Source organism: Protomyctophum bolini (genome assembly GCF_963924005.1).
Source record: "Protomyctophum bolini genome assembly, chromosome: 8".
NCBI lineage: Eukaryota > Metazoa > Chordata > Actinopteri > Myctophiformes > Myctophidae > Protomyctophum > Protomyctophum bolini.
This window is the reverse complement of record NC_137869.1, coordinates 35,438,450-35,463,225: the sequence shown is the minus strand read 5'-3', so window position 1 is coordinate 35,463,225 and position 24,776 is coordinate 35,438,450. Positions and strand designations below refer to the sequence as shown.

General features: G+C 43.3%; 1 protein-coding gene across 1 annotated transcript; it reads right to left on the bottom strand.

Annotated features, from left to right (window-relative positions):
* Window positions 1–258: 258 nt before the first annotated feature.
* On the bottom strand, window positions 259–22,954 carry acsbg2 (acyl-CoA synthetase bubblegum family member 2). The gene is made up of 15 exons (XM_080771115.1): window positions 22,830–22,954; window positions 16,194–16,311; window positions 15,091–15,203; window positions 11,668–11,939; window positions 10,227–10,315; window positions 8,934–9,054; window positions 8,633–8,713; window positions 8,075–8,224; window positions 7,110–7,286; window positions 5,383–5,564; window positions 4,902–5,144; window positions 3,311–3,528; window positions 2,748–2,887; window positions 1,466–1,712; window positions 259–1,353 (listed from the first exon to the last, which is right to left on the bottom strand). The coding sequence occupies exons 1-15, from the start codon at window positions 22,834–22,836 to the stop codon at window positions 1,235–1,237; spliced, it is 2,277 nt and encodes a 758-aa protein (XP_080627241.1). The 5' UTR covers window positions 22,837–22,954; the 3' UTR covers window positions 259–1,234.
* Between the last annotated feature and the right edge of the window lie 1,822 nt (window positions 22,955–24,776).

Here is a 24,776-nt window from a genome sequence, read left to right as displayed (position 1 = left end):
GGGTGGATATTCTCCAAAACACAATCTGACATCTGCCCATCCAAATCTCAATTCTGCTTTCTTACATGCATACAGTACCAAACCTTCCTGGGCTGTTGGATCAGTCCACAGCGATTTGAAATAACATTAAACAAGAAACATAACCAAAAGACAAGCATACATGTAGGCAAACAAATAAAAAAATAAAAGATAATCAAATCTTGCAGTATTTCACAAGGTCACAGCAATTCCACCGACCAAAGAATTATTAAATATTCCAACAGTGCGTATGCTTTAATATATAAACACATAACATAATACATATTTATTGGTTACAAAAGAAATTACAATTGATATATGGCTTGAGTGACATGGTTTCACAGTTTGAGGAAAGTTAATTTGGCTGTTCGCTATGAGTTATGTATTTGGAGCTCCCAATATAAAATCCTCTGTACAACATCTACTCCTGCCATCCTGCAATCAAGTCAGTGTAGAAGGATGTAGAAGGATTCGTGCCTACCTGCAACTTGAATGACATTCGCTTTTCCTCCACAACTCTGAAACCAGACTGACAAAGAACGAAACAAAAGTATACAAACTAAACAACAAAATAAATAGGACAATGATATCCTTTCTCACCGTTTTCCTTTCCCTGTCCATTAAACTTCACTTCACCTTCCTCATTTAGGCAGGCCAGCCAATACTGGATGTGAGGATCATAGTTGGATAGTAAGAGCTTTTAGAACTTTGGCAAACTGAAAACAATAAATAACCCAAGAGCAAGATATAAAAAGAAGAAAAAAAAACAACTACATTTTCATGTCCTATAGACTTTTGGATTCTATGCCACTTTTGTCTCGCTACAGTACAATGAACAATGCCTTTTCTTATGTACAGCCATAGCTACTTCATCTGTTGATTATTGTGCTTCATCACAATACTATTGTTCTTCTTCACAATAATACAAATAAATAGTTGAAATCAGCATACCAATAATTTCTCTGAATGCATAACGATATTTTACAATGGCTTCTTGCAGATATTTTTCTTTTCACCATCACCCACAAATGTAAACAAAAGCCCAATGATCAAGGCAGAAAGCTGGCACAAAAGGTTTCATGGGAAAGCGGCAAGAGGGTGTATATTATAAGATGGGAGGCGATTTGTGAAAAGGCATAACGTGTACTGTGTTTGTGTGATGAGTAGATAAAGTCTTTCATCGTGTCTCTCTCTAGAGTATATTGTCTATGCAGCTCTATTTGGGAGGTAGAGGATTGTCAGGAGTACTAGGGGTCACCACCTCTTTGTAGAAGTTCTCAATCTGCTCCTTGTACATCTTCATGACCACCGGCCTCTTCAGTTTCATGGTAGGACCTGGCAGACACACCACAGATACTTAACATCAGAACTTGGCAGTGAAATCGTTCATAATTCTTATGAGCCATTTAGCAGCAGGTGTCCTTCTGAGCACACAGGCCCAACTCACCCAGCTCTCCCCCGATGATTGAGAAGTCCTGGTCCAGAACGATCCACTTCTGGACACGCTGAGCGTTGGAAGTGGCGTTCTCATTGGCCCGGTTGATTCCCTCCTGGATGGCGGCATGGACGGCACGGTCTCGGCCTCCGGCGATCTCGGAGACATGTGTGGATTTGCTGCCCAGCTTCTTGCACAGCTCCACAGCCTCAGGTGTCAACTCATCCTCTGCGGCGCCCGTCTCGCCATTTACCTGGCACTGGACAAGAAAAATATCATCTCTCAATTATATTGTTTTCCCAATCCCAACTATACAGTACTTATTACATTCTTGAAGAATGCATTTGGAAAAAATATATATAATCAGCTTCCTGGCGAAACTGGAATAATGTGGCGAAATTTGCTGCTGCACTTCCAGCTCCTGTAGAAGGCAGCCACAAGTTTGTATGAGTCAGGTAGTTTTAAGACAAACCTGTTTTATTCCCGATGTCACAGAGAAATACTACACTATCTACTGATTGGTGGAGATCACCGTTACGTTACCATGGAAATGGTTACTGCACCTGTGAATGTCAATCAGTTTCTGCTACCACTAGATCCCATAGCTCAGAAATCAAGTCACAAGACTATTACCAACTGATATATAGACCAATAAAGAAGCATGCTAAACAATCGTTGGAAGCATTGGAAAAGTATATGCGAAATGATTTATGCCTTGCATTTTCCAATTATTTTATTGACCTGAATCAAATGTTTTATGGTCACGATTCATCTTGTAGTTGCTAGTTGGGCTGTTCAGAACATGAGTTATGCTCCATACTTGGGTTCTATTCTATCTTGCAGTGTGACCAAGTGTCCACTGGGTGGCAGCCTCTGCACTAAAATGGCACTGGGAGCTTGCCTGGCCCAAACCCTGAAAATTGCATTTGAAAAAGTATTTAAAGAGATAAGATGTTAACACAAGATTGACTCAAAATGCTTGTCAGATACAGTATCACAAACACGATAATCTGAGTTGTAGTAATTTCTTATCAGATAGTCTGAGTGTGTAAGAGAACCTGGTGAATACTGTCACTCTTATCACATTCATAACATTTTAAAAGAATGGCTGGGTAAGAGTATATGTTGTCTGTTGATCTCTTCACAGGTGTTTTACAAGTTGATGCCCAATATTGCTGAATGAACCGTATATTGTTGCCGTCGCATAATTGTGTGACAATGTAGTGTGAAGAAGTTGGACATTAATTTATGAAAAGAAATGTGAGGTTACAGTGTGTCGCGTTCCTAAGCTTACCTTGATGGTGAGCAGCATGGACAGGAACTTCCTCTTGTCTCCAATCAGCATGGCATTGCTGATGAGCGGTACAGCCATCTTCACAGCATCCTCGATGGGAACAGGAGGGATGTTCTCTCCACCTGCTGTGATGATCAGCTCTGCACAGTGCACAAACACAAGGTTCAATTACTTGATGTAACAGCAGTTCGTTCTGTGGTTTAGGGAAGATGTAGGAAAAAAGAATGAAAGATCTGGGAAAGAACTTTCTAAATGTGTGCATTTCCCCTAACTCTTTTTCCATGGGGACATTTCACCAGTATTGGCCCCCATTATTTTGCTGGTATTTTGCCTACATAAAGCAATGTGTTTTGATACGTTTTTTGGGAGGCTGGCATGGATTTTCCAGCACAAGCTCTCATCACAGAAAATGGACTGGGAAGTGTCCCCTCACAATAGAATCTCGGGTTTGGCGGGCTAGGGTACTAATTTAAACCTTTGTGTTCCTTGTTTCTGGCGGACTCCGTGTTAAAGTGGTGAACTGAACGATCAAAAGGGCCGAAAATCCATGTTGAGCCGTTTACCTTTGATGCGTCCAGTAATGAAGAGGAATCCATCCTTGTCATGCTTGCCGAGGTCCCCAGAATGCAGCCAGCCATCTGCGTCCAGAGCCTCCTCCGTCTTGTCGGACATGTTGAGGTAGCCCATGAACACATGGCGGCCCCAGAAACATATCTCCCCGTTCCCCTCCTCGTCTGGGTTGTGAAGCTTCGTCTTGCACCCTTGGATCTCCTTCCCACAGCTGCAGGGACATTTATTTATTATTATTATATATATATTTGTTTAATGTCTTGCACTCTTGGATCTCCTTCCCACAGCTGCAGGGACATTTATTTATTATTATTATATATATATTTGTTTAATGTCTTGCACTCTTGGATCTCATTCCCACAGCTGCAGGGACATTTATTCACAACCGTTTATCCACATGCCATGGAATAAAGAAAAGTTATTGTTGCTGCTGTTCCACACAACAGCCGACCAGTTGAAGAGATCACAGATTTAAGGCATTAACCCCTTTTCTTTTATGACATTTCTGAGGCCACTCATGTTTCTGGAAGATGCTTCTAAACTTGTATTATATTGCTAGTTTGATCACTTAGTTCAAATACTCTCATCTTAAAATAACTAATTACTGAAAATAGCTGATCTACACACTCACACCATGTCGTGCTGTAGATCTGCTTTTTTCAGTGCGTAGCATGCTTTCACAGAAGACTATGGAATCCAAATGACTGAAATCAGTTGTGGTGACTGAGAACTTTAATCCATGAACATGCCATGCACTCAAAGTCCCTATTCTGGTGCCACCGTTTGGCAAAAATAGCAGATGTACAAGCTCAGAAACCGTTGCTAAGTGACTTGTGAGTTTGTACAGCTGCAATTTTCTGCATAGAGTTACCGTAGATACTTTTAAATCCCATTATTTCATTCCACATCAGGTTTGGGGCTGGGAAGGCTTCCGATTGGATATGGGGCAGGTCGGATATGTTTACGTGCAGTGGTGGAAAGTAAATAAGTACTTACTAAGTATTTACTTTACTAAAGTACAATTTTGAGGTATTTGTACTTTACTTGAGTATTTCCAATACTTTTACTCCACTACATTTTGTAGGCGTTTACATGACAACTTTTAATAGGATTTAACTTTTATTCTGAATGAAAAGGGGATTTAACTGTCCTGTAGCCACTGTCAGGTCAGTATTACAACATGGTCAGTATCATACAATCTTTTAAACTTCCCATATAGGCCATTCATTCCTATTCCCATTTTGAGTTTTCAAAACACCTTTTGCTACTACTCTTACAGATTTTGTCCAAACCTCACACAAATTGATTCCAGACACCTTTAGGCATGGCATCATCTACTTTAGAGTCTACATTCACCTTTTGCTCATATGACACATCTGTGCAGTGTAATCTCCCCCACAGGAAGAATTAATGTGGATTGGACATTTTGATTGGAGACCCTCTCTTCTTTCAGAGTATTGATTTTTATTCCCCTCAGACCTGTGTAGTGTGCATTAGTGGATATGATGCCGTTAATTCCAGCCAAGTACGGTACGTCTAGTCTAATGTAATGAGAGCGAGAGAGATGTGGTAAAAGCAGGGTACCTGGTGAGTCTGAAGGCATCGGGCAGGGAAATGGTATGAGGTCCTGTGCTCTCGCTCATGCCGTACAGCTCATAAACAGGGATGTCCAGGCTGAGGAAGAACTCCAGAGTGTCTTTGGTGATGGGGGCAGCGCCCGTGTAGCACTTGTTACAGCGGTCCAGGCCCAGAGCCTTGCGTACCTTCTTGAATACCAGCTTCTTGGCCACGCGGTAGTTGAGTGGCGTGCGGCAAGCTGCTCCATTTCTGAGTTGAGGGGAGGAAAGAGTCACTTTTTGCACCTTATTGACTAAACTTACATTGTAACATACCTGATTTTTAATGCCATGTGTATATATGTAGATAGCTTAGATTTTTCTTTTACACGTTTCTTTTCAGTTTTTTCACAACACATAGGATTCTTAATCCCTGAAATAGTGTCCAATATAAATGTACAAACATGTATGAAATAGATCAAAGTCAATATCCCAGTGACTGTACGTACTGGTTCATCTTGATGAGGTTGGTCTGTAGCCCCACATCCTTGGCCCAGATGGCCACCTTCCTGCGAACGGTGGACGACTTGGCCCCGGCAGACTTCATCTTTTCCTGCATCTTCTCCCAGACACGAGGGACGCCCATGAAGGCTGTGGGTCGCACCTCCTTCAGGGTGTTGACCAGGGAGCCCTTGGAAGCCCAAGAGAGACAGAATTGCATAAGTGCTAGCAGACAACAGGACAATTGACCATATTCACTGGGTGCTCTCTCACGCATTAACTTTCTGGTGTGAATATAGTCCGTGTCTTGTAGCACACAGAAGTGAGCTTAATGGGGATGACAACACTGTAAATAGACAGTGTTCATGCATGTTACCCTCAATCCAACAACAAATACTTCAACATCTGAAAAAAACACATAAATATGATACAATTAACTACTGTAAGTAACCACATAAACTCCTCATGCAGTAGAAAGATCTTTTTTGAAGCATGTGTGCACTGAAACACAAAACATCTCATCTAAGTCCATATGTCCACCCTCAGCGAGGCTATCTCTTTAACTTGTCCATCGAGGCATAGCTAAACTGCATATCCTAACTGGATTACATGCTTGCTGTGTGTTAATCAGATAAAAAAAGAAAAGCAAGATGATGCCGACGATGTGGAGGAGGATGATGAGGGCACGAGAACACATGATCCCATATAAATAAACATGGCATAAACAAGGCCCTTTTTGAAAAGCGTGAAACCAATCCTGAAGATTCCTGTGAAAAAACCCTGAATGACTGAAGGCATTGGATGGAAGGGTGGATGGGACAGTCATGTTTTTATTGCAAAATTCTTCAGAGACAAGGCTGCCCTTTTTTAACAACACGAACTCTAACATCCCCATTCTGGGGCAAACATTCGGCAAAAATGTCAACCTACAAGCTCATAATGTGCTGCGTACAGACTCTTCCTGGGAGACCACGGTCAAAATGGTGCATTTAAATGGTACGCGCTTTACATAGATTGCGCATTACATTCATTCAGCCAGTCACACACACATTCATACACCGATGGCGGAAACCATGCAAGGCACCAACCTGCATATCGGGAGCAATTAGGGGTACAGACAGAGTCTTGCTCAAGGACACTTCGACTCCAACTCTGGGGAACCAGAGATTGAACGGGGAACCTTGCAGTTCCCATTCAGCCACTCTGGCTACTCTACTCCTGAGCCACTGCTGCCCCAAGTATATACTGTACAGTATGATTTCCGTGGTTAAATAGATCAGTGACGCACTACAAGACTGAAGAATGTTACTCAGTGGCTATCTGTGCTAGAATATTCCCTCAAGGTCACATTATGTGTTCGTATTCTACATACAAATATGCTGAAGAGTAGACATGCACATGTAGCAGAGTGGCTAAGAGCCAAAAGTCTAATATCTCCCCCGGTCCATAGGGATATCACTTTGGTCTATTGTTTAAGATGTTGGACTTTCACACAGAAGACCCGAGTTCGAATCCCAGGTGTTACATTGGTGCCGTGACCTGGATCGGGTCAAAAGGGGGTGAGGGTGTGAGGCTCAGAGCCTCAGCCTGATGCCCTCAAAAGTCTAATATCTCCCCCGGTCCATAGGGATATCCCTTTGGTCTATTGTTTAAGATGTTGGACTTTCACGCGGAAGAACAGAGTTCGAATCCCGGGTGTTACACACACACACATACAGCCACACAAAAACCTTACCTTGAGGGCATCTGGCTGTGCGAAGTAAGTGGCTCCTCCGACCTTCATGGTGACCCAGATGTCAACCATCTGAGCAGCGATGTGGCTGAGGGGCAGGTAGCTGACCACAGTCTCCTGGGCCTCGGTGGCGTCTGTCAGACGTACGTGTTGGCTGGTGGCAAAGGCTGTCCACGTCAGCTGCAGGGAGGGAGATGGGGGAACGGAGAATCAAATTGAAGCATTTTACGTGTCCAACATACTGTTATAACAGCAACATTTGTTAAAATGTATTAGGGCAGCTGTAGCCTCGGTACACAGGCTTTTATTTTCGTTTGCTACGGCTCAAAAAATGAAAGCCTGGGGAACTGAGACATTTCCTGGTCTAGGAGTGGGAGTGAACTACAGTGCAGAGGGGCGTCACTCTCAATATAGTGACGTCAGTTTTCTCTGCGGTTTTCTACCAGGGAGAGGAGGGACGGAGGGGGGTGGGGGCGGTGCAGGTCTTTTTTCCGACAGCATATTGATCCGAAACCTCAATCCTAGCCTAACCCTAACCGCAAGCACGGGAGCAGCGCATGTCGGACCATCGCTTTTTCACATCGCAGCGAATGTCCCCCCGCTGCGGATCGGATCGTTGCCCCGTCGGCTAGAATGCTGTCGGAAAAAAGGCCGCCTCCCGGTGGGGGTCTCTGATCGCTGAACCAATATTCTCCAGCGCTTGCTCCAAGAGCGCCCGCCCCTCTAGATCAGAAAGCACGCTGGCTGGGCCAGGCTAGGGCAGCCGTGTCAATGTTTAACGTCCTAAGAACAGATTGTCCTTACAATATCCCTTTATGTTGGAGTTCATTTTCTATTTATCACCCAGCGTTATGAATTTCATTCAACTATAGCTTTCCTCCAATACAGTAGCTGGATTTAAGTCAAGTCAGTTCTAATAATGAAACTGGTGATCTTAGGTTAAAATGCTGTTGTCCATTGTAACTTACATTGTCGTGGCTGAGCATGACTCCTTTAGGCTGTCCTGTGGTCCCTGAGGTGTAGATAAGTGAGCAGCACTGGTTGGGCTTCTGGCTGGCGATGATGTCATTAAGAGGAGCGTCTGGCTCATCACGTCCCAGCTCCATAAATTCCTCCCACTAAGAAACAGAAAGACCATAATGAAATATGAAATGAATAAATGAACAATTTGGAGTTCTAAGATAAAATTAGTAAAAGTGTTTAAGGTTCTACAAAAATGAAGTAAGAAACCTTCACTAAATAGTCATCTAGTGTAAATGTTACTCAGTTAAATTACAAATGGAAGTAAATCGACCGGTTCCATTTGATTACTCAGAGTTAACTTAACACTGCACATTTTACTATATGCATACAGTACATGCTCAACTAAGAATGCAGCTCTTCAAGAGATCATAGGCATGTTGTAACAGTGAGACAATTTGCTAGGCTGAAACTGCCTATTCATAGAGTAGGTAGTTCACAAAGAAAAACTGCTCTACTGGCAAATACTCCGTTTCTGTTATGAGGCCATTTTGAGAGATTCTTACCGTGTATATATTTGGTCTCTTTTCTTTTAGAGCGTCTTTGTACTGGATAATTGCTTTCAAGTGTGGCAACTGGTCTTGAACCTGTAGAAATGTGTAAGCAAGCACATAATACATTTCTGTGTGATCAAATAACAGGAAACAGTTCATGAATACCACAAAAGCAATAACATGGATTTAATGACAAAAGGCAATGTGATATATCTTGCTGTAAAACACCCGTAATGCAAGTAGTACTCAATATCTCTCATGGAAGAAAGATTTTGTGTCACCAATTTAGCATGTTAACATGCTTTAAGCTCACCTGGAGGATCTTCTGCAGTTGTTTGTGGTTCTCCACCACAATCACATTGGCCTTGCAGTTATCTGCTACGTACTGGCATGCTTCAGGAGAATTGGTGGTGTAGATGCCCACAGCAAACCCTCTACAAAAAGGAGAGCCAAACTTATAGAGAGCAGTCGCAAAATAAGTAATTTCATTATAATATTCAAATGTATTTTTGTAATGCATTTCTGTTGCACTCTTAATGCAATGTGTCTAAATGCGTTAATGTTTGCAAACCACTTTGCATTTCCTTGTTGTAGAAATGTGCTGTACAAATAATTTTGCCATGCCCGACATGAGAGTGACGGCAAGAACCTCAAGAAACCAGTCAGTTAATGGAAGGACGCACGTACGATGTACGGTACGTACTGTCTGGAACGAGCACGTATGTACTGAAACAAGAGGTCACGCCATTTAATTTTGGCATTGTGATTATGATATTCTGTGAAATGCTCTGTCTGCTGCACAGTCTACCAAAAGAAACCTTTTCTAATCAAGACTGATTTGGCAGCATACAGTTTCAATATAATGTCATTTTCAGCACAGACTAGAAACAAGGTGTGAAAGCCTGGGTAATACATCAGATAACAGTTTGATTGAGCGGAGATTCATTGCAGAGCAGGGATTTAAGATTTTCTAGGAGAAGAACGATCAGCACCTTTCTCACAGCTCTGAGAGCTATAGTGAATGGATGATGACGAATGCAGCTCAGATTGGTAAAAATGCTTCTGTGAAACACCAGCTGATTACAGATGACAGATGTTGTACGTGTCTCATAATAAGCCATCTGTTATTTGACTCTGGGGCAAACCGTTCCTTATCTGATGAATGTACAGTTCTTTGACAGGTTTCGATGACTGCCGTTTGAGCCTTTGCAGCTCATTGAAAGTAATTTACACTAGAACAGGTTCCATTCCAACTGGAGGCATCCACAAAAGGTGCTCCAGGAAATGGCATATAGCAAAATGTGCATTGTGTCAAATTGGAGCCAGACCGATGCCATATTTTTGTGTCCGATGCGTGTTTTCAAATCACTTTAATCAAAACAGATATATATATATATATATATTTTAAAGATATTGTTTTGCCTTTATTTACAGGGTACAGTAATTAGACAGGGAAGGGGTAGAGAAATGGGGAGTGACACGCGGCAAAGGCCGTCGGGCTTGGGAGTCGAACCCTCTGCACATAACACAGATGGACAATTTACAGTACATCATGACAATGTCCCATGACCAACTAGAATAGTAATAAATATAGGCGGACACTCACCCTGCCATGATGGCAGCAATGTCAGAGATGAACCACTCAGCGGAGTTGAAGCCCAGGATGCCCACACCATGATACCGCTCCAGACCAAGCTGAACAGAACACAAAAAGTACTCTGAATAAAAACAAATAAAATAAAAAGTGGACGAACATGAACATTATTGAAACTGTTGTTATACCAAGTATGTAAGTGGATGTGCTTTTTAAATAACTTATGAAGTCTTTCATAATGACAGTGGTGGGAACACGAGTCACACAACACGAGGTCCGATAGCCAAACCTCAGATACAGTAGAAATACAACACTGGCAGCTGGCCAAACTGTACGTCTCTTTAACATTTCATAGTGCCGAAAATTGATATGCTGCCATCTGACACCGTTAGTGTTATACTTGGAAACATGTGCTTGGGGGTGCAGGGTAACAGGTTCAGGGACTGTCTATCTGTATCTTCTATGCCGTAAGGTTCAGGGCAGCTTAAGGATCTTTGCTCGTCTGTGTGTCTGCGTTGTCTGTGCAGACAAGCTGCATGTGACTAAGTCTTTGTATGCAACACTTGCAAACACCCCACACTGCACACAACTTCACACCAAGTCTTTGCTGACAAACAGTGTTGGGTTTCACAATAAACTATCGTGCACCCCGTAGTGCTCTGTATGTACAGCTGAGCATCGTCCCGAGACAAGCCGTCTCACTGGCTGGCTGACATTTCAGCCCACCCTGTGGGACAGAGTTGCACGATGTGAAACCTGACCTGCCAGGAGGATAAACTCATCGAACTGGTGTAGATATTAAATAGACAACAGATCTTTAGTTGACTAATGAATAACCTTTTGACCTTTTGAGACAGGTGATTTATTTTGTGCTGGGCAGGCAATTAATTGGGGCCTCTTTTCTGTATAAAGCATACTTCTTACTTAGACATTCATCTCATAATTTTTTTACCTTTTGTTCAGCTTAACAGTTTTGTAGATCTAATTGTTGTGATGTTTCTCTGTGGAAGCAATTTGGATGATACTTCAGGTCTGAATGTTATGTTGATAATGCTTCACCGTCAAAGGTCACAATTTCACTACCCTGTGATAAAGACCTTACTATCAACTACTGTATAAGGATTTTGTCACACATTGATGACTTGCATATTAAAAAGCAGTTTATTTGACAAGCGTCACCTTCATGTGATATGAAACAGGCTTTAGATGACACCTGTGACTGTTCAGTTAGTTTGTATTTAATGCTTTGGGTACTAGTGAGCAGCAGAGGCCGTCTTGGAATCGCTAGGTCCCGGTTTGATCCCCAACTCCTCCTGCTTGAGCAAGACACTGAACCCCTAAATGCTCACGAAAAGCAGGTTGGTGCCGTACTGTATATGGCTGTCTCCACCTCAGCACTTTGGATAAAGGCGCTAGAGAACCATTTACTCATTTGTCTCTGCTCAGGCCTCACCTTAAGGAAGCTCTTGGCTGCCGTGCGGCAGGTCTGGTAGTATTCTTTGTAGTTGAGGACCTTCTGCTGCTCACCGTCCTTCCAGCCCAGAGCGATGAAGTTACCGAATCGATCCACAGCTGAGGTGAACATCTGGTCGACTGTCATTGGGGGCTCGGCAGACATGCCAGACTCCCCCATTCTCAGCTTCACTTCCTCATTGCCCCTGGATGTCCACAGAGGCGGCTCCCCTGCTTTTGGCACTGACAGAGAGTCTGGGCGCTGGACACTGACTGTAGGATGAGAGACAGGAGGATGTGGGAGGGGATTGGTTGAAAAGAAAGGAGGATTTGTTTACTATAGGTTTTATTCTTGTTTAACACAATAAGAGCCAGCCCTCCAGGCCAGAATGTGGCACCAGTGGACAAATCAATGAAAATAAACATAGGAGACGCGTGGATTAACGTATTAATAGGCTATAAAGATGGCATGTATAACAATCTAAGCATAAATAAGACTAATAAGTAATAACCCTGTGCGTGTGTACCGCAGATTATCATGTATGCTGTTTTTACAATGAGTGAGTGGTGCAAACTGTGCAACAGATGTACAATGTTTGAAACAGATAGTTAAATTAGTGGAGGGAAGAAATGAACAGCGTGGGCTAGTATACAACAGACAGCAATTTGGCGTTAAAAATGTGTGAGTGTCCTCTTGACGGGAGAACATTTACTGACAATCACGTGATCAATGTGTCACTTTGAAGTTCACCCCTTTTCAGTTTACCATGCCGACAGTTTGTCACTGAGAGGGACACGAGCGAACAAAATCAATTTATCAGATGATGCTCAGGCTAAACAAGCCAAATCAAATCAGTCTGAATGGCCCTTTCTCTTTAGAGAGGTTACACAGGAAACCAAGCCAGGTCCATCAAGAGGTTTTCCCCAACAACCTCCCACGCACCACTGTCAGAGCGCAGAAAACATTAACTACTAAGATAGTAAGCGATACTAATTCACATGCCAATTGTCTAGAGCTCGTTCAGGCAGCAAGTACAGTAGACGACACTGATGTTTCACAGTCCTACAGAAAAATACAACTAACTACCGGACACGTCAGTCATTTCCCCTCACAAAGCTGAATACATTTTTCGTTTCGGTTGCATCGTGCGTCATCGTACCAAACACGTGCTCACGGATGACAGCTGGCCCTTAAGGTCTACCCGCTGCGTATATTATTATATCACAACATAATGTTATATCATTGACCCAACAATGATAGTATGATTGTTTTTTAAGTATTTTTCATGAATTACTTTTGGAAAACGTTAAACAATCAGAATTTCAGAGTGGCGCATTAGCCTACTTTAACTGAGTAACATCAACTTCTGATACTTGACAAGAAATAATAATCCTGTAAAGTCACGTGTAGTGTTTTGTTTCATAGGCTGCAGCTGTTGTTCCGCGGCTGAGCACACACTGTATGAACGGGTGAAGATGCCAAGGAGGAGAAGAGTCCATTTTCACTGCTGATTTTCCAAACAGTTTCCCCGACCTTGTGAAGGAAGGTCGGGAAACAGTTTCTAGGAATTGGGCAGACTAGATGTGTCGTCTTCCCCGCACAATCAGAAGCACAAAAGGTTTTCAAAGAGATATACCTGCCAGACGAGTATGATACAAAGGCTGCCTGAAAGGCATGCCTTTGCATTCCAATGTGGGTGATTGAGGGTCGTGCTCTATACTACGCGCAACAGCAATCCGCTGCCAATCCGCTGCCTGCGTTTGTCCTCTTTTTTTTCCTCCGTTTTCAAATGGATTTGAAAATACGACGGGAAAACTTGAGATTCCCTTCTCGTGTACCAGTGGCACATCACATGTCCCACGGACTGGTGCCGGTCCGCGGACCGGTGGTTGGGAACCTCTGCTTTAGACCAGTTATTGACATTATACCAACCATGAAACGTACCTTAGTTACGTCACCATCAATAGCCAATAAGGGACCACAATTCTTACCCCGACATACATACCCAGCCGATCACCAAACCTACCTTAGTTACGTCATCAAGAATGGTGGTCCCTTATTGGCCAGTAGACAACACAGACATACGGTGAACACATACCCAGCTGATCGCAGTACTTGCGCAAGTAATTAAAGGTGTTCATCAAAGTACTGTTAACCCATTTAGACCGTAGAATGTGTGGAGCCGTCCTGGCTAATCCAACCGATGGATTGCGAGGACGTGTACGCGTCCTAGCACATTTTCATTGATATCAAACAAAAGAAACTTATTCGGATTTCTTTTCTTTTTTGGGGGGTTGGCCTCTCCTTCTGCACCATACTCCTTGCCGTTCGTGCATGCACGCTGCCGTTCACTTCCCCGTTTACCACTCAGAAAGAAAGGCTCGTATCTCCTAATCTAGGGAGCTCTCCCATGGTTTTGAGTCTTGACCAGATGGATATACTAAGCTCTTAATTTCTGACTTCAACATGCCTCTCGTTTAAAATATGAACACGAGGGATTATCGAGCAACTTTATCGTAATCATAGCGAGGTAAGGTAAGCAAGCAACATTATTTCTTAGAGTAAAAGCTGCCATATCTGCGTGGCACCCCGAGCTGCTATTTTGAAAGAAATCCCAGCGCTGATTGTGTTAACATACAGAGCTATAGTAGTAGTGCATTAGATGGGCTTTATACATAAGTCAGCTGTGCGCAACACTGTTACACCCATATCATTGTTTCTCTTGGGGTCCCACGTTTAAATTATTATTTTTTTACTCCAAAAATCTTCTCTGACTAGCGTGACAAAATGCACACCGCTTAGAATAATGGTCGTTTTCGTTTTTTGCAGTGTTTTGTCAAGTTTCCCTTTAATGAGCCCTTTTAATGAGCCCTTTTAATTCACGCGTGCCTTAAATAAATAACTAATCTGCTTTCCTAATGCATTTTGAGCGCATAAAGCAAGCATGGAATGGAATCAGTGTTGGAGACGGATTGTTCTTGGCCCGAGTCAGTGGAGATTAGAGGCAGGAAAAGGGAAGTCAACACATACCGGCAGAGAATGTGGTATTCGGTCACTTCCGTTTAGCCCACTTCCTCATGTGAAAAGGTCAGGAGAGCAACAGAGAGTGCTGACTTTGACCAAAAACGTACATACAGGCTCAATTTGCTTCTTTCAACTCCCTTATCAGCATTTGTGTGTATTCTCAAATACAACCCGTCTGAATCACCTTCACTGATGTTAATCACTTAAAACCAATTAACTTCACTGAAAAAGGGGCTCCCGGATCTATACTTAATCCCCTTCGTTTTTCTTCCCTCCCCAAATCTCTTTACAGACATGAATAGACAATCTATAAGTTCACAGCGTGTTACAGGGGACATACGTGAGCTTGTAGATCTGATATCTGCACCAGTAGAGGGGGGGGGGGGGGTAGTTGCTTACCTGTCTGTGTGTGTAAAGAATGGGACGGTTCAGCAGGCTCTGTAGTTTTGACTTCATTGTTGACTCCAGTGTCGTCTTCCCTTTCCCCAGCTGACTCCTCCTCTGTGGACTCACTGAAGGAAAAGTAGAGGAGTTAATCTTAGTACCACACAGGCACACACACACGCACACACACACACACACACACACACACACACACACACACACACACACTTGTGTCCCCAAACTGACTGCACTCTGGTACTAACCCGGGGGCAACAAGTTCCACTCAGTGAGTCAGAGGTTGAATAACTTCCCAGTACTACAAAGTAAACACTCCCTCAGGTACCGTCTGATGCTACTGTAGCCCCCAGCCTAGACCCAGCCCGCAACAGCCCTGCTAATTGGGCTCAGACCTATTGGCACAACAGGTTGCGCGTTGGTCTGGCGAGTGGGGGGCCCGGGTTCAATCCCTGCTTTCTGCACAATGCTACAATCTGGTGTAGTCGGCAGGACGTGGAGCATGATATCCTTGCGTGAGGGACATGAGGAACATAGTGTATGGCGGTCCGCGGTGTGACATAAGCCGGTTGGTTTAAAGGTTCAGATAAGTGATATATATTTTTGTTAAAACAAGTGCGAAAGAGCTCTGGTAGTAATCATTGCTAATTTGCTATAGATTATTTGTTCAGTAACAGGGGTCTTCCCCGTCTGTGCAGTTCAATTCAGGATACCAATTTCCTTCTACCAGGAAAAATGCTTTTTCAGTTCAGGATACCAATTTTATTCTACCGGGAGAGAGAACAAGATAATCAAGTGAAATGGAAAGTGATGACAAAGAACTGAGCAGACAAAATATAAACCGGAACACTATAAAATGTTATAAGGAAGGTCCTCTTTCCTGATTGGATTAAATTGGCAACCCACCTGAAATGTATTTTCAGTTTATTGCAGAGCTGGAGAGACCCCTAGGCTATTATTACTAAACACACACACTCAGCAAAAAACAGTCTTAACTTTTTCACCATACCTTTGGTTTTAACCAAGAAATATCACATGCCCTACCGTTAAGCAGTGTGTGTGTGTGTGTGTGTGTGTGTGTGTGTGTGTGTGTGTACACATACATTGCCACATTCTCCAAGGAGGCTGAGCTGTCTTCAACGTCACATGACGAGTGCAGGAAGACGCTATCATTTGGCCGTTCCACAGCTGCTGACATGGCACTGGGCTCACACACAGTCACTGAGGGAAAGGGCACATAATGACAGACATGTAACAGCTTTATTTATATTTCAGAGGTACCTTTAGATTCAATAGATTTGATTTGGTGTGTTTGGTGCTCTGGTACGTCAACTAAAGTGACCCACATACACAATATACAGAAGGAAAGGTGAGTTATAAAATAGCTCAAGGCTCTATTGCTGATTACTTAGGTTAGAACCCACCGCAGTGGTTTCCGGTTAGAACTTAAACCATGATGCTTCGACTACGACTTTCTCCCTGAAGCCGAACCTTTATATATTCTTCGCCAGTTAGATCTATCCATATATAGTTCTACCACATCTATCTGATATCAGCACTAGGTCGGCTCGGGCCAAATATAGTGATTGTAATACTAAAGGAAAGGACCATATTCAAACTCAAGGCTAGGATTAGGAGTGGAGCCCACCACAGTGTCCGGTAAGAACTTAAACCGGGATGTCTAAATGAATTGCATTTTAGAGAGCTTTTCCAAGTGCTCAAAGCGCTTTACAATGGTTCATTCATTCATACATTCGGAGGTGAAGCGGCGAACAGTCGACGCCAGCTAACACCGACCGACTCATTGGAGGCAATGTCGGGTTCAGTGTCTTGCCCAAGGACACTTCGACGATGTGGACAGGAGGAGGAGCCGGGATCCGAACCGCCGACACAGGGATCATTGGACGACCTGCTCTACCTCCTGAGCCACAGCCGCCCATGTGATTGGGAAGATGGTCTTAAAGAAGCTAGTTAAAAGGTACCTGGGTTGTAAGACCAGATACCTTGGCAACTCTACATCTGACCTCAAAACCTTAGATCTCCTCTCTATATAACATGGAGCTGATCTCTTCTGACATTCCATATGTTCAAGATGTTTATTCCCACACAGATGTACGTGCATAGTGAAAAAAAAAGGAAAAAAAATAAAACTTAGGTTGGGTGATGACAATACACAAATAAAAACGTAAATAAAGAAGTCAGATCAGCATACAAGGCTTTGCATTCCTTTCGGAACATAGGCCATTGATGAGTCGTTGCCATCCTCTCCAGCCGTTGCCACGTCAGTCCCTTCCGTTTGACATCTAGCTCCATGATCCTCCTCCAGGTGTTTTTGGGTCTCTCTCTGCTCCGTTCTCCTTGTGGGTTCCATGTTAGTGCCCGTTTAGTTATTGCCGTTTTGTTTTTTCTTAATGTGTGACAATCCAGCTCCACTTTCTCCTTATCAGCTGTATCTACATTGTTTCTCCCCATAGGTTGATGTTGTTCATGCGGTTTGGCCAGAAGATCCTGAAGATGCGTCTTAGGCAGTGGATGATGAATTTCTGCAGTTTATTGGTGATGTCCTCCAAGTTTATGATCCGTATTCACATCCTCCTCTGTCCCACCATCCACTGCTATCACACTTCCCATTTGTCGACCTTTTCCAGTGTCTGGCCTCCGATGCTTATTGGGTTTGTGCTTTTGTTGTTTATTATTTTGGTTTTTGGTCTGTTTATTTTAAGCTCCAACAAGGCCATAATACCATAAAAATGCTCATTGTTCATTTAGGCTGTTAAGCAGTCTTACAGCCTGGGGGAGAAAACTGTTCAGCCTGCTTGTGTTGGCTTTGATACTCTGGTACCTCTTCCCTGAGGGCAGCAGCATGAAAAAAACCATTCTGGGGGTGTGTGGGGTCCTTTATGATCCTCAGTGATGTGCTCAGCTGAGCGCACCACCCTCCTGACAGCCTTATGGTCCTTGTCAGTGCAGCTCCCATACCAGCTTGTGAAGCTGCTCGTCAGCAAGCTCTCCATCGTCCCTTGGTAGAAGTTCTTGATTAATTGTGGACTCAGGCTGAACTTCTTGAGGCGCCCGAGTACATATAAGCGCTGTTGCGCTTTTGCAACCACCACAATTGTGTGTGCCTCCCATTTGAGTTTTTCATGAATGTTCACCCCCAGGTACTTGAAGGTTTCCACCCTCTCCACCACAGCACCGGTTGATAATGACAGGAGGTTGTGGAACCCTCCCCCGCTAGTCCACGATGACCTCCTTGGTCTTGGAGACATTCATCAGGAGATGATTCTTTTCACACCACTGCTCTAAGGTGATCGTCCCCCACCTGACCTTCCTGTTCTGACATTCGATGTTGATCTGACCTCATCAAACCCTGTACACTCAAGACACGCTCCATATATGGCCAGTACATAATATGATGATCTGACCACCCCCATGTCAAAGCACCAGCACTCGCCCAGCAGTCTGCCCTCACCCAGGCGGATGAGCGTGCAGCGTGCTATGCGGGGTGCGCACGCTTTTCCGACACACCGAAGATCCGAAACGGGGGGACATGCGATGCGATGCGAAAAAGCGATGGTCAGACATGCGCTGCTCCCGTGTTTGCGGTTAGGGTTAGGTTAGGATTGAGGTTTCGGATCAATAGTATGTCGGAACTAAAGCCTGCACCCTGCTATGCAGCGTATGCGTAAGGAAACCGGACAAGTGGGGCAGCAGGTGAAACACTTTGCATTTGTACATGTTCAGAGTCATTCAAGGGCAGAGGATTTTCAGCGCAGGACCATGGGGCGAGTTCGCTTAGACTATCGTAGATTGAAAATGTCAGAATCGATAAATACATCTACGAGAGTCTTAGGCTAAGACCTGCATCCATCCATGCACCCTATAGGGGCAGCAGATCCACCAGAGGCCACCACACCACCTGCCCCCAGTACACAGCCAGATACACGCATCTGCGACTCTTCACTATCACTGCATTGTAGATTCATCTTGTTCCCAGGCTACGTTTACACAGCTAAGGACCCAAATACAATATAATACAGGTCCATCTTTGGACCCCGTTATCATTTTCTCAGTCAGTAAAAGTACCCTTAATATATACTGGTAGGCATATCACTCGGCGACCAAAGATCTGGTGCTTAGTTAACTAGCTAGACCAAGAGCCACGTCTAGACATTCCTTACTTTGGCACTGCCACCTGCTAAAATAAACCTCAACTACATGTGACTGCCAGTGGCTACCAGTGCTCACAAGACGTCATGAGAGTGATGCTGGCTTTGAATCAAAAGATCAGGCACTAGAGGAACACAACACCAGTGTTTAGAGGTAATTAATAATTATGGATTGGTGCCACATCCTCTGAACAACATGGCTTGATCCTAGTTTCTATGCAAGTGCAGGGTGAAATTATTTATTGTGACGAATAGTGCCAACTCTAAAAACACTGATCCGTATTCCGTAATTAAATACATAATATTTGCTAATTAACATATGGGTTAATTTCATTAGTGTTGAAACTTTTGCCAATATGCATAATGATAAAATGTTAAATAATAATATAAGATGTCATTGGTCGCACAGTACATACTCTATCCCCTACCAGCTTGCCCCCAGAGAGAGTCCAACACACTCCCTCAGTGAGCTCCAAGGAATGGAAGGAGCCACATATCCCACCCCCTGCCCCCACCCCTCTTTTTCTGTAAACATATGGTATTGGTGTCATTACCGAATACCAATATGTAATGTATTGTATGTCTTGTTGACTAATTGAGTACAATGGACCAAAATCGAAACAAGACCATACGCTTAACAAACATGTGTAAGTAATCAAGCAAGCAATATTGACAAAATTAACTGCAACTGTTGACAAAATGGTAGGACCATGGAGCCTAGTTGATAAAAGTGGTAAGCTTTGAAGAACAGTTAATGTCTCAAAAAATATATACAGGTTTCTAAACCATCACATAACATTTATAACCAATTTAAACAGCTGAGAGCTCACAGCAGAGGTTTAAGATAGATGACCTGCTTTTAGCTTCGTCTCACTAAATGTATCACCTCCACTGCTTCTTCTCATTAAAGGTGGGTAGTACCACCTCCACTGCATCTCCTCACTAAATGTACCACCTCCACTCATGTGTGAGAGACCTGGTTAAGTTACACCACATCCAAATTAGGGAGGGAAAGAGAGATGAAGTAAGAAAAGCTCACTCTTCCACCTTTGACAGTCAACACAGGAAGCATGCCATCCCTCCAGAACAATGAAACGTGACCACCGCCAAAACCAGACCCCCTGGTCGCTACACAACAGCCTCGCTTGGCTCCCACTTTAGAAAAAGACACAAGTCTGCGCTCCTCTTAGCACGTTTATTTAGTGGGATGGAAAACACATACCAGCAGCCTATTCTGTCCATTGTGGTGGTAGCCTATCATCGCTCAACAGTCGGGACAATTGGTCAGGGGCAAGGCCAGGGGATAGCAAACAGGCAGAGCAGGGGTCAGAGAGCACGAACAAAAATATTAGGTTTGGTGATGGGGGAGGGACTAGATGGGTATGAAAGGTGCCTTAAAACACAGAAAAGAATCCCTCCCTCTATGAAGCCGTTTTTGAGAGCCATCCCATGTAAACCTCCATTGGCATGCGACGTCACAGACCTTTTATTGATTGCACCGCAGCGTTGTCCGAGTAGCTGCTTAGCATTGATGAGACTTGAGCTCATTGTGGATTCAGGTAGACAACCCTGCTGACTTTTTTGCGGAGTCGGCAGATGTCACATGGTGAGCTCACCACTTCCAAGGTGCCATTTTATTTTCAGTATTCCTCTGAAAGCAGCTGCAGATTCCTCAAAGACCTCTCTACACACACACACACACACACACACACACACAGCTGTGTGCTTGGCTCATACAGCAGAGGTTTGTGTGGGAGTGTGTGGTCACTGTGGTGGTCTCAAGGGGACAGGGAAGTGAGGGAGTGGGGGTGGATCATGATAGGGTGGAGGCAATCTCTTTTTAAAAGGTCCAGTGAGAACTGCTTTGCTGTGTGTTTTGGATATCTAGGGAAAGGTTGAGTGGGAGGGGTGACAGTGATCATAAAAAATATATATTTCACTCAAAACCGCTCATGAGACACAAGCTGGCAATCTTCCATTTCTGACGCAGCTTTAGAGCAACACATCTTGCAACCTTTAGTCCTTGCTCACCTCATATTCCCCCACCAATCCTTTCCATTTTTGCCTCACCTGATGATCGGCTGTCATGCACATCCTCATGGCCAAAATTAAAAAGACTGGAGCCCTGATATTTCTGTTCAAATGTGACAGCCCTGCTGCCATTTCTACATCACGGGTGACATGACTAGTAGTCAGGCAACAACAAAACATGAATATTGATAACATAAGCTTATAGCTTTTGAGTTCAGTGGACCCGACATAAATACTATGGATGGTCAGCAGGTTTATATGGTATTCCCTGCACATTTTGTCACCCTAAAGTTTCATGCTAAAACTCTGCCTCTTGTCCCGATTTCTTCTCAAGGATCATTAATGCACATCTCATTGTAGCCTAAGCCTGCTGTATAATCAATCATCACAGTCTGTCTTCTACTATGGCGATGTGGTTCATATCATACAGATAGTATGTAGCCTGCTGTCAGACAAAACCAGAGCACTTCATTAATATTCCCCAATTTCCTCCTGCCCTTTTCTGATAAATTACACACAGTCGATTGTTTGGTCCAAAAATAAACTGCAGGCTTATACAAAAACTACAGGATTAAGGTCAGCATCACAAACTGTCCATTCAGAAATGCAAGGATTCAACAGTTGGACAGATTATATTACTGACAGAGGCACACTTATCAGACATGCACAAATACTGAATAAGAAATCAGGCAACTGTCTGTCGCTAATCTCCAGCTCCACCAACATAGCGCATCCATCACAAATTAAACAGCCTGCCCTACTCTTCCCCCCCCCCCCCCCCAACCCCCAATATGATTGTGATACCACCACACCCCGAATTTAAATACCCGACCACTACAGTACATATCCACAGTCAAAACAAGAGTATGCCTGTTACGCTTTCCCAAAAGTTCACTCAATAATAGGGGATCAATAAAAGGTTTATCACATTCACTCTCTACAATGTACAAGGTCAAAACTCATGACACCACAACCTGAACCCATTTCAGTGCAAACCACAACTGGTATCTCAGGGATTTCTATCACCGACTGCCAGCTGCATGCTTTCAGATTAACCACCAGCACGTCCAGCAGTAGTGAAACTGAAAATGCATTCCTATAATCTATATGGAATCTATACCCCCCCCCCCCCCCCCCCCGCCCATGTTAAACTAGGGATGTATTGGTTAATACGAATCTTCATACACTAGTACGAGCCTCTTTAAACTAATGTAATGTTTCAATCTCTCTTCGGTTCAATTGACAGCTCAGCACTGGTCTATGGTCCGGTTCCACCCTGGTTGCTACAGAGCGGCTGCACATGTTCTTCTAAACAGGATGATAGGGCGGACAGGAAACCTTTAGCAGATTCAATAAATGAATGGAGCATAAGACGAACGCTGATTTTACATGGAATTATGCAAAAATGACACTATAAAATAGCATTTTGACACCAATCCTTAGACCATTTACTTATCAAGAGACAAGAGTCCGTTCAGTTGAAAACCAATAATCTGCATCAAACATAAAACCTCTTTTTATAATAAATGAAATACTCACATTGCATTTTTGGGGGAGCTATATATTCTGGATATATTTTCTTTGGCCAAGTCCTCACTCTGATGGAAACGCTGTTATTTCGGCTACTCAGTCTCCATACACATTACACAAATATGACATTATCATTCATTTTCAAACACCGGGCCGGCTTGGCTGGTCCCTCCCCGAAACCCCACCCAGGCGGGACAGCCCCCTTCCTTTCTCAGACACGCTCATATTCCACACCGACACGATTGGCTGTAATTGCTCACACCACAACTCCTATTCCATATAAGGGAACAGGGGGTAGGCTTTGAGGAATACACACGATGATGTGCTCCTCAAAGCCCTTCCCCCCCTCTCACACACGGACCCACTTCCGCACACAGTCAAACGCACGATGCAGATATGCCGGCTGGGGTTACTACAGGACAAACACGAGTTTGTGTGAGCGTGCGTGTACATGCACGTACAACCATAGATATATATATATAAGAATGTCTCACCCGCGCTCTGGCCATTGGAGAGCGACGTTGCTACGTGGCGGGCATCTTACTTCGGGGCAGCATAACATTGTGCCTATGGGGCATGTACTTTTAAATAACCATAACTTGCACATTTTCAACCGATTTTCAAACGGTTTGGTTTGTTATAAACGTCAGAGACGTCCGCATACTCATATGCTTTTATACGACGTTCATATAAAAAACAAAATTAAACAGATAAGCATCCTGAATCATAGCCGTGGACTGTGGACAACGTTTGTATTAAACCAACCCGTTTGTAAATCCGTCAAGATTTGAGCGAGTTATGACTGTTTTTGTTTTGAGCTGCCATAGAACATACTGTACTGTAGCCCCGAAGCAAGATGGCCGCCGGATGAACTACGTCAGAGACTCCGCCTTGAGCCATCTAGCCTTTATAGATCTATGTGTACAGCTGTGCAGTATGCATGATACGGTGTGTTGTAGGCATATTTGAAATTTGTATTTATACTATTTGAAGCTCTGCTGGCTTGGCTTTAAGGACATTAACAAAATATGTTCTTATACATGTTCTTAAAATATGTTTAATATTTTAATTTTTTGAGGGAAATTGATGATGATATGGTATGGTATAAGACAGCAAATTGAAGGCAGATACCGGTAATCAGAAGAGGAAAATAACAGTTGTCCAGAACAGAATCAGGACAGACCATTCTGTCCATTACCATGGATGGATCTTGCGGTCATTGGCGTATCTATCAGCTCCTTTCAATCTTAGAAAAATTACATTTAGCCAAGTTCAACTCTAAAAAAACAAGAAAAGCTAAGATTGTGCTTTTTGAAAAGGTAAAATAGGCTAAAAGTAAAACGAAAAATACACATTCTAACTACTAGCAAACATGCATCATGCTTAAATGACTTCACCCATTTTCAACCTTGGTCCTCCATAATGCTCATCATTATTATGGTACCATTTTGTCTGCTGTCTCAGACCCCGTTTTCCGCAACGTTCGATGTTGGCTTGTAATATGTTAAAATTAACTGTGATATTGTACAATGTAATGTTTGTTTAGTTCAGATACGTCCTACCTAGGGTGTGCCAACTCGCTTTGCAGGATTTCCCAGCATGCTCACACTTATTGTTCATTGTGAAATTATAGTTTAGTTTTATTTAAATAATGTTTTTTACATGTTGTGGTTAATCGTGATTAATACATCATAGCCATTTATGTACGCAGCCTATATTTTGCTGCAAAAAGGATGCTAGGGGATGAGATGAGTATAGAATACAGTACAGTTATTACATGCATACTTTTTCTGCTGCAATTTGCAATACATTTTACAAAAAAAAAACTTGTCTATTATGAAAGTCTCAAAGAAAATATTCAATAAAAACTGTAGGCCTACACTTGTTTTAAAACATCCTAGGGGGTTTGCAAGGATGGGGGGGGGGGGGGGGGGGGGGTCAGTTTAGTGGGCTGTG

Bases quoted from the DNA above. Each gene is read 5' to 3' on its own strand.
- acsbg2 (XM_080771115.1), bottom strand. The intron at 10,316-11,667 runs GTGAGGCCTGAG...TGTTCTGTTCAG, and splicing joins CAGCCAAGAGCTTCCTTAAG to CTTGGTCTGGAGCGGTATCA. The intron at 8,714-8,933 runs GTGAGCTTAAAG...ACATTTCTACAG, and splicing joins AACTGCAGAAGATCCTCCAG to GTTCAAGACCAGTTGCCACA.